At 44.8% G+C, this 13,148-nt stretch overlaps 1 protein-coding gene across 1 annotated transcript in view; it reads right to left on the bottom strand.

Annotated features, from left to right (window-relative positions):
* The window catches only part of USH2A (usherin), a 372,150-nt gene that overhangs the window by 9,492 nt on the left and 349,510 nt on the right, over positions 1 to 13,148 (bottom strand). The window contains exons 64-68 of the mRNA XM_058801041.1: positions 6,459 to 6,668; positions 5,046 to 5,284; positions 4,250 to 4,467; positions 2,107 to 2,283; positions 781 to 864 (exon numbers count right to left, since the gene is read on the bottom strand). Of these exons, the coding sequence (XP_058657024.1) occupies positions 781 to 864; positions 2,107 to 2,283; positions 4,250 to 4,467; positions 5,046 to 5,284; positions 6,459 to 6,668 (928 nt within the window). The remainder of the gene's footprint in view (positions 1 to 780; positions 865 to 2,106; positions 2,284 to 4,249; positions 4,468 to 5,045; positions 5,285 to 6,458; positions 6,669 to 13,148) is intronic.

Genomic DNA, 13,148 nt, shown 5'->3' with positions numbered 1-13,148 from the left:
CACAGTGCCATTCAAGTTTTCAATAGACTCTGGGTAAAAGCAGCAATCAAAAGAACAAAGGGACAGAGTGTGGAAGGTGGCGGATGCAGAGCAACTGGGAAGATTTTATAATGCCTTTAAGGCAGCCTTGCCTGAAATTCTGCAGGATAATGGAGTGAAAGCATGAAAAGGGATATAAGGGAAATGCAGAGTAAAGACTAATTGCAAATATAAGGCAGATTTATTTTAAAAGGCTGAACAAGATGCCACATAAAAAAGAACTTAATTAAACCAGTTAATTGATTCAGTTAGAAATAGCTCAAACAAGAAACTTAGCAGAAAAAAGCATAGCATTTTGGAGCAATATACTTAGGTAAAAACAAAAGAAAGAATAGTACATATCTTAGGAGAAGATCTGAAGATAATAATGAGAATTGTCCTACCCCTGGAAGTGTTCAAGGCCAGGCAGAATGGGGCTTTGAGAAACCTGGTCTAGTGGAAGTTGTCCTGCATGGCAGGGGGCTGGAAGCTCCAACCCAACCATTTTATGATTCTGTGATAGTTGGACTCAATGATCTTAAAGGTCCTTTGCAACCTAAAGGACTCAATAATTCTGTGATGTAAAGAACAGAAATCCATATAAGGCAAAAAAAGCACATTACCTACCTACATACCTCATAAACAAGGCACTAAGGAAGCTCCTGCAGTGAGATGCCATCCTGCCTGGCATGCACTAATACCAAATTTCAAGCACAAACACATCAAATGAACAGGTGCTAGGTAATTTCTTCATGTATTTACCAACTCCCTCTCCAGCGTTGTACTTGATGACTGGTGTCATGGCACTCCCTTCATCAGTGATGCAGGTCACTTGAAACAAAAAGGCTGAGCAAAAGAAATTAGAAAATACTGTCAGCAGCAGAAATAAAAATTATTTAGGTGCTACTTTTCACCATTATTTACCAGAAAACAGGCAGGTCTAAAAAAACAAGGCAGGAATAGCACATAACCCATCATAATCCACCCAAACCCCGTATCAGAGCTTCACAATTCTTTACACATTGGTATTGAAATTCTAAACTATGAATCAGGGCAGATCATAAGCAATCATCACTACGATGTTGCTACAAATTATGTTCCTCTTTCACTACTAAATTCTTCCTTTTCCAATATTTCTGGCAACTTTCAGTTTTTTCACCACTTCGCCCTAAATCCCTCATACTTCATTCATGGCTAAAACAAACATATTAAGAACATTTGAATTAAAACAAATAAAGCATTAGCACCATTGCAGTAATCAGTAAGACAAAAAATAAATTACAGAATTCTTTGACATATGACATTCCAACGTCATCAAAACAGAACAACCATTCCTCCCTCGAGAGGGGACATCTGCTGATAACAGGCTATTGAATGGCACTGCATGACTGATAAGACCTGAAACATCCCATTGTGAGATGTTCCACCCAGAGGGAGGAGCCAAGCATTCCTACCCAGATATAATCCGGAGGTTCTGGAACACCAGCAAGGCTTCTCCATGGGATTTCCCAGAGGAACAGCAGCTGCCTCTTCTTCCACTGGACCTTCAGAGGAAGACTACACCTTTTTCTGCAGGATCCCTGCTCCAACAGAACCACACCTGACACTCCAGGAGGTCAGCAGCCACATTTCCAATTGGACTGCTACCAACACCCTAACCCACAGGCTGTCAGGTTGAGTTCTGACTCTGCCAGTGTTGTTCTAGTGCACTGCATTGTTTATTTTATCCTGTTATTTTTTCTTCTCTATTAAAGAACTGTTATTCTTGCTCCCATATTTTTGCCTGAGTGCCCCTTAATTTAAAATTTATAGCAATTTGGAGGGGTGGGGAGGGTTTACATTCTCCATTTCAGAAGAGGTTCCTGCCTTCCTTAGTAGACTCCTGTCTTCCAAACCGAGACAAAGAGAAAGCTTAGCTCCATGGAATTCTTTTTAAAGATGTTTTTTAGATATTTTTTTGGTGTGGCTGTATGCTCCTTTGGTCTTAGCTTGGGATTGCAATGGAGAAATTTTTTTTAAAGTTCAGCATACAATACTATTAATTTCACTCAACAGACTCTCCCGGAGAGGAAGCTGTGGGAAACTGACTTTTGTCAGATGTCCTTGGCAAGTAGAGCTCGGTGTCGAAGCCGCTGTAGATGCGCTGCCCGCTCTCTGTCAGCGCGTACTCCTTTAGGCGCCCGTTCAGCACGAAGGTGCGGCTCCAGTCAATGTGGATGACGGATAAATTGCTGACCACGGAGAACGGAGCCATGTACCGAGGTGCTGCGGGACAAGGAAAAAGAGATCAGTTCTGTGAATTTCTAGCCAATAGGCTAGAAGTGATTTTGTGAGTTATACAGCCAAGAGAAAGAGATTCTCCAGAACACAAGCTCTCTGCCTCATGCACTCCCCCCCTCTCTCATATCCATGTGTATGATTAGGGAAGATACAGGGTGAACAGAAAAAGCTGATGTAGCATGCCAGCCTCTGCACTGAGAAAGCAGAGATATATCCTGAAATCAAATATTGGACTCCCTCCCTTTGCCTTTGTGTATGTGGTACTGACACTAAAACTATAAATTAAGTTCCAGCTTAAGGCAGAGGACAGGGAGACACAGGAGGTTGTGAAAGCCTGACTGCAGCAGGCTGGGCTGTGGGAGCTTCTATGAAGAGGGTTCTTTTGCAAGCCCCAAGAAATTGCTGAGATCATCTTAAACACGTGCGCATACATGAAAACATGAGGTTTCAGAAAAATGAGAACAGATGGCAGGCAAACAGAAAAGAAACCCAGAACTCACTTCAGGGAGGAAGAGTTCATCAGTTGGGCTCAACAGCTTGCTGAAAAAAACTTCATTTAAGTTTGAGGTGGTCCTTTCTTGTGGTGCTGCCATTAAGCCATCTGCCCCATATTTGGTATTTGCTGTTTTGCTCACAAGAAAGCTGCTTGTCCAGCTGCACTTTGCTGCTAATTGCCCACTGTCACTAAAGCAAGCCTTCAAGGCAAGAGGAAGCAGTCAGAGAGACTCAAGGAAGGAGGCAGTCAGAGCGACTCTGCAAACCTGGTGTGAAGAGGTCAGCAAGGCAAGAAAAGCAAGACTGAAAGAAGAGGACTTTGGATCTAGTGGGTGGGGGATTAAAATTTGCTTTTGAATCCTTTTGTTCTATGTGTCTCACCAGTTCCTTATGAATTTTCTCAATTTAAAAGGTTATAATCATTTTCCAGCCTCTTAACTTGCAATTTAATAAAATACAGCTTTGGACATAAGGGATCTTTCTTTTGTTTGTTTGTTTTTTGGTTGGCTGGTTGTCTTTTTGTGGTTTTTTTTCCTTTGTTTTTGGTGTGGGTTTTTTTTTCCCAGTGGTAACATTAAAAAAATCTGGGCCTGTTCCACCTGAAACTTTCAGCTAAGGATGTATCAGATTACAGATTTTGAGTAATTACTTGGCAGAACTATGAAATGATGCAAAAGGGATTTTTAGAAAGGTGATTCTGAAATCCTGACATGAGATAAAAAGTGAACATTTTCTTTGCCCTGACCTGACAGACTGAGATGAAATGCCCATCTCATCTGTTATGGAATGACTCTGGCTACAGCATTATAGATCTTTTTAATAAAAGCTGATGTTAGACTACTACAAATTCAGTTTTGATGGCAAAATCTATTCTGCCTGTAGGCACAGGTCCTGCATGTTTAATTTCCATGCATACCACCACATGGCCTTAAAGCACTGCCTGCAGTGGTTGGACAGCAAAAATTCTTACTTCAGTGTTCACAAGCATACAGTTATTCAGATGGTATCCAAGGAAAACTTTTATGAATCCTAGCAGACGTGTGGCATGAATTAGGACAATAAGATTGTTCCTGAAAACAATAACCAGGTCTCTTTCAAGATCTCCACTTTTCCAAGTGATTATTTATGGCGTTATTTTTATTACTACACACCAGCCTTCTGGTAATACTTAAAACATTTTATGTTCTGCAGCTTTGCTGCCCATTTTCAGTAAAATAAAAGGTTTCCAGGCTCCCACGATAGAGGATGTGACATCAGATGATGAGCAAAGAAATATTTTTGAAGGAATGAGCAGTTAAGCCCCAGAGCAGAATTTCAATGAATGTTCAGCAGAGACACAGTGACCAGGGACAGGGAAGAAGAGGTTTCTGGGGATGTCCTCTCTCCCAGAGGTGAGGAAGTAATTTGGCTCTCAGAGACAGGCATGACTGGTCAGTGAACCATTTCTCATACTCACGCTCCTTTTCCGTAGTGAATCCGATCCATTCAGAGGCGCTACTGCCAACGGAGTTGTAGGACACAACTCGCAGGTTGTAGGTTGTGTAAGGCTCCAGGTTGGACACGTTGGCACTCTGTCCTTTCCCTGTGTACTTCACCTCAGTTGGGCCAGGACTGCAAGCCTTCACTGCTGGCTGTAGGTTCAGAGGACACGCCATGTACACGTGGAGCTCATAGCTGAGAACAAAGTTGAGATTGTGACGAAGGAAGGGCCCTAAAACATAAAAGCCAATCCCACATTTTGTCCTAACTGCTGTCTGTCTGGCTACTGGAGAAGAAAACAGACCTTTTCCCAGTTTTTCTCTTGGAGATTTTGGTCCTAACTGTCAGATAACTGGGCAGTTGTGGTAGTTAAGTCACACTCACTGTTGATGCCTGTTACCTTGCTGCCCTCTTCTGCAAGTCAGGATTTTTGCCTAAGAAACTCCAGTTGCAGCTCTCTCATCACTGCCAGCTGAACTCACAACTATTTCATTACACAACCACAGCTGCCAGACAATCATCTCCACTCACAATAGCTCATTCTCTCCACCTTTATCCTCCCCAGTATCCTGCTCAGGAGAAAAGCAATCACTGCATGTAAAAACTTCCCAGAAAGTGCTCAGGCTACAGGGAATGTCACCATCACTATGACAAGGAAGGTGTGTGACTGCCACAACTGTTCAGTGCCCTCAGCCATGGAATTCCAGCTCACACTGTTCTGGCACTAGCTCCAGCCGAGGTGGTGTGCAGTTCAGCTGGGGGGCAGCTCCTACCTGGTGACGATGCCGTTGGGTGACTGCGGGGCGCTCCACTGGAAAGAGGCGTTCCTGGAGGTCACGGTGCGGATCTGCGGCGGAGGCTGCTCCGAGGGCGGAGCTGGCTGCGTGGTGAACTCAGCCATGGGCCCTTTGCTGCAGCAATTGAAACAGGTGCAGGCCTCCACGCCAATGGAGTACGTGGTGAAAGGCTTTAGCCCGTGTATTGTCTGCTGGGTGGCAGTCCCTTCTGACAGCTGTGAAAATGAAGAGGGAACTTGTCACAGCTTCAAGCAGCACAAGTACTAAATAAGAGTTATGGAGGTGAATTAACCCCAGAAGAAGAGGGGCAGGAGATTCTGCATGTTCTTTAAGTGTGACACTAATGCATCTGTTGTGTAATGGGAACTCTGTGTTTTTCTCCCATTATGAAGTTAAAGGACGCTCTGCAAAGGAAAAGACCATGCCATCAGGGGCCTCAGGACATCTTTAGTTGAGCTGTGACCACTGTATGTCAACTGCAAATGTCATTCTCAGCAACAGAGAAGCTGAAAGCCATTAAAGAAAGACTCTGGGATAAGTGGTACTGAAGCAGAAAATAAATTAATGTGGAAAATAGTTCCATGATAAATGTGTTGGCAAATAATCATGCATATGTCACAAGCTTCCTCAATGTGGATGCAAGAAACAGAGCTGGGCAGCATGACACCAATGTGTCTGGTGGGTCAGGTGACTCCCAGACAGGAGAATGTGCTCTCTGGTAGGAGCTTCTGAGTCAAGAGCCAACACAATGCTCTTCTGCATTCAAACAGACGTTGTGCTGGGTGAGCCTGTTAGGAAACTTTCCTAAGCTCATCAAGGGAGACCTGGCAGTTCTGGCAAAGGAATCAGTGCCCTGCTCTGAAACTGCCCACAGGAACTGCCACTTCACCTTTCTGCTGTAGTCATTTGTTGGTAAAGCTTTTTTGAAGCCAAAGAAATAAAAATATGTAGAAAACACCAACAAGGGGCAACATCTGCTCTCATTTGGCAGCATGTGGTTCAGCAGAGTTCAGCAAAAAATAAGAAGAAGAGAGTCAAGCAAGCAAAGGGAAGCACTTGGTACTCCTTGATGCCAGAGGCAGAGGCAGAGCCAAGCCAGCAGCATGGCAGGTGTGAGGCAATGGAAAAGGAAGGCCATGCAGGCACCAATGGGACGAGCTGGCTGAATCAGACACAGCCGCAGCCAAGTGCACTGGAAGGAATAAATGGGTAATGTGAAATCAGTAGACAGCTTAAGCTCACGGACAGGACAGTGCAGTGCAGAGCAGCTAACCATGGGAGGCCAGGAGAGGAAGGCAGTCTGTGACCAACAGCAGCAGCTTGTAATGACAAAATTGTTAAAGCTAGAAAATACAAGTCAAGTACAGAAAAAGTGCTGACAATACTCACCACCACATCAGTCCCTCTGGTATCATTAGAAAACAGCCTGTAGATACTGACCACCCCGTTAGGCTTCAGAGGGGGGCTGATGCTCACCACAGCCACAGTGGACGCCACGGTGCTGAAGAGGGGAGCTCCCAGGCCCTCGGGCGGGGCAGGGCCTGTCCGGCAGCGGGACCAGCTGCTGGGCGTCCGGCCCACCGAGTTCACTGACCACACCTTCCAACACAACAAAGAAACTGTCAGCAAAGAGCCCAGGCCTACAGAACACCTGCTGTTAGCCAGAGGGGCTACTGCAGCTCCACTGACACTGGGTGAAACACGGCACTATGGCACTCCTGGAAAATGCCCCTTGATGGCCAGTCAGCACCTGTGCTGACCCAGTAATTTCTTAACAGAAGGGTGAAATATTTCCCACTGCCATACTTAGGGAAAAGAAGAAAAAGTCATGTCTCAGGCAGTGTGTGCTCTCGTGTTTTCTTCATACCTGATCCCCACACTCTGAATTCCTACCCCGGTCTGTGTCACACCATGCCAAGAGGACTCCTGGAGGAGCTGCAATCAACAAGAACAGTGTTTTCAAAGACATCTGAACAAAGATACTCATATCTGGTCCTGACAATTTCTCCCTTCTGCACATTTTCTTCATGTATGCAGGTAGCCCCGATGAATTCAGCCTGGCCTTGGGTGACACTTAAAAGTTGCATTCACCTTGACTGAATCACACGAGCCAAACTCAAGTTACTCATTAGAACCAGTGAGCTTTACAGGAACATCTCTCTCCTAAAAATGTTAATGTATCAGTTATTTGGCAATATTTTCAGTAACTTGTAATATAAATAAAGCCCACTGAAGTGTGTCATTAATTCGGCATCTCTCATTTATTTTCACAACATTTGCTTTATTGCATAAGCACAAAGGCAATGACTTCAGTTCCAAAATTTCAAAAATTAGCAGCTTGAATTAGGCCTGATTAAAACCCACATGTCTCTATGAACTATGCCTACTGATTTTGTCAGCTACCCAAAACCAGAGTGATCTGCAGACTACATAAAACTCAGCACTTATTAAACACACTCTCCAACAAATCTGCATGAAAATTAAATTTTGCTTTCATCAAGGACTGAATAAACATATGGAAGGATGTATAATCTTATTTATCAAAAAGCATTTGTATAATTAAACACGAATATCATAAAAGGTTGCCTTAGGTCATCATTTGCATGAGTAAGTAATTTGTAGAATGTCAGAAACAATAGACAGAATAGATGGATGCATGAGCATATAGGGTTAAATTAGACTCAATATTAGCCAACCACATAGTGATCAATCAGAATGATAGATCTAAATGGCAATACAAGAGGACTGTCTGAGCGATTTTTAGTGTAAGTATTCCTTAGTAAGCTTTCATGTTGAGCAGCTCTAACTACAGTAAAACACATCCTTATGTGATCTACTTTGGGCACTGGTCCTGGGGACGGGAATGGTGGGACTATGTCTTGAAAAAAAACAGGAGGTTTAGAAGTGAGAGGTGTTCAAAATTGACCCTGAATCCTTCCAGACTGCAATAATAACTTCCAAGAACACAGGACACTTTACAAGGAGTCTGGGGAAGGAAAAGGGATAAAAACAACTAAAGTGTCTTTGAAGGTTGTGGTCTGCCAATCACAAACCCAAAGATCCTGCCTGATTCCATCAGTAATGTACAGAACCATCCTACGCAGAGATGACGCCCTGCAATAAATGCTCAGCCAAAGCACTTTCATTTCAGTGGAATCAGTAATACATCTCTGTTGTGAACTATTCATAAAGTCAAACTGTTCACTTTACTGCAGTAGGTCAAACCCTGTATCTCAGTTCAGTTCCAGCTGCTACAAAGATTTACCCACAGTCATTCATTTCAAGGGTCATATTTCTTTGTGGAAAGAATAAAACTCACATGGAAAGAGCAGCTCTGAGTGTGGCACTGGCACTGGCTCAGTGCTTACCTGGGCTCAATGCTCCAGTTACATCCAGGCTGTGGCCTCAATGAGCACGGAGTGTAACAGCGCTGGGCCTGACCTGCTGAGCAAGCTGCCACAGCTAGAGTGAAGGTGATGAGCTAGGAACAGAGCCTTCCTGTGTAGCGCAGGAATTCAGCTTCAGAATGGAATTGCCAAGGAATTTTGGAGGAGAGAGGGATGCAACTCATTTGGGAAGCAAACACTTCACCGAGGGTTGGATGGAGACTCCTCTCTTCATCAATCCCTCATCTATTGTAGGTCCCATACCTCGTATTTCAGAAAGAAGCCTTAATTTACAGAATCACAGAATAAGCTGAGCTGGAAGGCATCCACAAAAATGATTGAGTCCAACTCCTGGCCCTGCCGAGGACCAAGAGTCACACCGTGTACCCAAGAGTGTTGTTCAAATGCTTCTTGAACTCTTTCAGGCTTCGTGCCATGATCACTTCCCCAAGGAGCCTCTTCCTATTACTAGGAAAGGGCCAGGAACCAGAAATGGCCCTTCATTGTCACAGAACAGAGTGAGGATTTCTTCCCCATCTCAAGCAGTGTGTGGTCCTCTTGTGCAACAGAACTAGGAGATTTATGGCAGAGAGGAGTCCCTCTGACCCTGGGACACTCTGTTCCCCATAATCTCGTTTGGTCTTATATTTTGTGCAGGACTGATGTGCATTTCAGAGGAAGTAAAAGACAAAACAGAAGGCTTGGAATTCCTGAATGTTTCTACTGTCAGAACAGTCACCTCTGGGAAAGAGAGAAAAGTAGGATAATGACAGTGGGGATGCCTTCTCTTGTCCCAGTGCTGACTTCTGCTTCCACAGCTGCATTCATTACTGGATGCCAGCGGCTTTGAATTGCTTAAATAGAGACAAAGACACACCCTTTCCTGAAAACTGTTCACAGAATAATGGAAACATGATGTGCATACAAGTCTCCTTTGAGCCTGGGAATGGGCTGAAACCAGAAAAGCAACAGCAATGTTGTTGGAAAAGCATTGCTGCCTTCCCTCCTCACCCCTGCAGTGGCCTGTATCAGACACCACAGTTATGGGTTGGGAGCCCAGCTGAGGAAGGAATGTCCTGCTTGTGTGAGCAGGGGGGTGACAGTGACATGCAGATACTCCTTACCTGGCTCCTGAGGCATTTTCATCTCCTTTTTAGCTGAGAACAATGTGACAAGGCCTTTTGTACTTAAGCACCCTTCCAAGAATCCTTCCTGAGCTGATGGTGCTGTCCTCACACACAGCAGTTTATTGTCACCCATTGCCAGGTCTGGGGTCATTAGTGTGGCCTGGGGTTTTAATAATAATCTTGTAAGAACAATCCCAAACCACTGCAGCCTGGAAGAGACTGAGGGGACACCTAACTGTAGCCTGCAGCTTCCTTGTGAGGGGCAGCAAAGGGGCAGGCACCAATCTCTGCCTTCTGGTGACCAGTGACGTGACCCAAGGGAACAAAGTGGTGTCAGAGGAGCTTTAGGTTGGATATCAGGAAAGGTTCTTCACCCACAGGGTGACTGGGCAATGGAACAGGCTCTCCAGGAAAGTGGTCACAACACCTAGCCAGACAGAGTTCAGGAAAGTGGTCACAACACCAAGCCAGACAGAATTCAGGGAGCCTTTGGACAATGCTCAGGCACATGGTGTGACCCTTGGAGTGACTTGTGCAGGGCCAGGAGTTGGACTCAATGATGCTTGCGCATCCCCTTCCACAGGAGATTCTGTGACTCTGTGCTCATCCCCTTCCATACTGCAGCTAAGTGGTTAAAGGACTCCTTCAAGAGTCAGGTGATTGAGGTTCAATCACATGCTCCACCAAAGGCAGTCAGGCCTGCTGCCCCTCTGGAGTGGGAATGCCCAGGTGGATGACCCCTCTGTTCTTGGGATGCCTTGCCCAACTCTCTGGAAAAAAAGGCCAAGGTCATGGCCATGTTTGTGTGGGCCTGACAGACAGACATGGTCTGAGCATGCTTTCTAGACAGACACCAGCTACTCAGCCCTGCCAAGACATGCGTCCAGCAGAAACCCCCTTGGTGTCTGAGAATCTGTAATGCCAGCTTCTGAGACAGCTGTGACAGCTAAACAGGACTTCTGAGGATCTGAATTCCAGATTTACACTGACCTAAGCTCGAGTCCCTTAACTCCCTTTGCTTCTGCTCAACCATCTGTAAAAGGATGGATGGTTATAAAAATATTTCCCTGTGAGAATTGCTGCCCAAGTAAATCCTGGTCAGTGTTTGGAAACCTGGGACAGTAAATCCACAGAACTGACTGCAGATGGAAATGCTGGTGTTTAGCCACTTCTTTGCAGGAAACAAATGGGGCAGCATGGCAACAGAAACCACAATGAGCAGTGTCTTTAAAATCAGACGTCATGGCTTCTCAAGACGACACCACTAAACAGTCATGGATAGAAGATGTTGCCTGGCTAGTCTGGTTAAACTGAAATTTCATATTTAGGCTTCTGTAAAAAGCTTTTTGAGGTCATAGACAATCTTAATAAATTGTGACATAATCAGCATCACAAATATTTAATCACATTCATACAGAAATATAAAGAGCCTAACAGGCAGCAGTATTACCTTCTTACAGTTATGAAAGACCACAAGGGAACATGGAGCAAACAAGAAGCAATCACATCTGAGGGATGTATTAAATGGCAAAACACAAAAGCAGAAAGCCAAGAAAAGTTTCTTATATCTTGACTTTTCGAATATTCTGCCTCAAAAAGCATTAAGTCTGACATCATGGTGCATGGCTCAGCACCCTGCCAAAAGATGTGTTGCTGTTAAAGGCTGCAGTGTCCCTAAAAACCAGGAGAGGGCTCTGAAATCAGCTACCAAAGGTCACTAATTAATGTTTTATCAATCTGCTGGTCCCTGGCTCAGACTGCACTTTGAAGTGGAGCCAGAGAGGGAAGAGAGGGGAGAAAACTCTCTAGAGAGCATATATTCAGAGAACTGAAGAATTCCAGTTACAGGTAACTAAGCTTGGGGTTTTTTGGTCATAAATAGAGCCTTCATAGATCCCTGTTCCTGGAAGAAACCTGTGATCAGTTGCTCAAAATGATCACAGTACAACCTGAAGGTTCACCAGCACAGCAAGAAGGGGCAAAACTTATGAGAAGCGGGGCAGGATGTTCTGAGAAGAGTCATCTTACCACAGTGAGCCTGTTCAGGCCTAGTAGAGCTAACAGCTTCTGCAATAAGGGCAGAAACAAGGGCACCAAAATCACCTTGGTCATAGATACAGAATAATGATGTTATTACTGTAGGTGCTGACAGTGGAAGAAGCCCATGAGATGACTTCCATCCCTGAACCACACAGATTCATCTGCTATAACACTCTTGAAGCCCCATATCTGTATCAAGGAAACTTTGTTTTGAACTCAAACCCCTGCAAAGGGGACCCTCAGGCAGTGAGCAGCCTGTGAGAATGTGAAACCGTCCCTTGCTGCAGAGATCTCAGCAGGCAGAAGGGTGCTGGGGGCAGCTCTCCTCAATGAAGGCAGCAGTCCTGAGCTGCTCCTGACTTCCCCAGGCCAGGAAGAGATGGGATACCGTGCATAGCACAGAGGCCAGATGCTTCTCACCCTTTCTGCTTGCAAGAGAGCAAGCCAAAGAGCTGAATACCAACCAGCAGTGGCTTCTGGCTCCCTGCATGTCCAACAGGCATGGTGCCTTGTGCCGTTTTGCACTGTGCTTAGTCTATGGTCCGTCACAGGTATGTCTGTGATGGGACAGGATCTCAGCTCAGAATGTGTCAGCAGCTTGCACCAAGTTCCTTCAGACACTCAGAAAACAGCCTTTTGCCTTAGAAAAGGTTCACTAGTAAGTCACCACCTCTCCCTGGCTTTGAGCACTGCTCAGAGCTGTAGGGAGCTACGGAGGGCTGTAGGTTCTGGGAACCACAAGGTCAGACCAAGCCAACCCTTTTACACGTGCATGTAACTCTACTTCTGTGTGTAAGAGTCAGGTACAACTTGGACCTCTGCTCTTATGGTAAGCAAAGACTCTACACACCTGTGACTGCTGGTCTTTCCAAAAAGAATTCAATACTGGCACAGCTTGGCACATGCGAGACAAATGGTAGCAGAGAAGTTTGTACTGCTCCTCTCTTTCTAAAGCTGTTTCATGGAGACCTCAAAGACCCAGCACTACTTTGAGACTTTGCTTTCCATTTTTGACTTAGATTTGTTCAATTTCTAGCCTAACTTTTCCATAAATGCAGAGTTTTCACAGTGTAATTCTTTTCCAATACAGGAAGATACTTTAGGGTCACATAAGGTCTGACATCAGCTAAGTCAGAAACACAGCCCTCAATTTTTGGTTATGTTCCGACAGCAACATTCAAGACAATTGAAGAGGCCACAATCTTGGCTGGTTGAAATCAAAGAAAACCAAAGAACCTCCCTCTCACCATCAATTGCAGCATCCTTAACAAGTCTTTGTGAACTGACTGTCGTACTGGCTGGCCAGTTTGGAGTTACTTATGTGATATCAGCAGAACTCAGAGCACAAAGCTTATCTACCAAAATCTAGCATTCAGCATTAGGATAATGTATTCACATCTGGGCACTTCAGTATCAGGCAGGTATTAGCAAAGCAGGAAGTTTAAAAAGTGGGTGCAGTTTATGGTGGACAGAGCAAAGGCAAGGTAAAAGAAAGTATCACATTCATTCAAGAGCAGGGGAACAAG

Source organism: Ammospiza caudacuta, chromosome 3 (genome assembly GCF_027887145.1).
Source record: "Ammospiza caudacuta isolate bAmmCau1 chromosome 3, bAmmCau1.pri, whole genome shotgun sequence".
In the NCBI taxonomy this organism is placed as follows: Eukaryota; Metazoa; Chordata; class Aves; order Passeriformes; family Passerellidae; genus Ammospiza; species Ammospiza caudacuta.
Note: the sequence above shows the minus strand (reverse complement) of the source record. Positions and strands in the feature narration are given on the sequence as shown.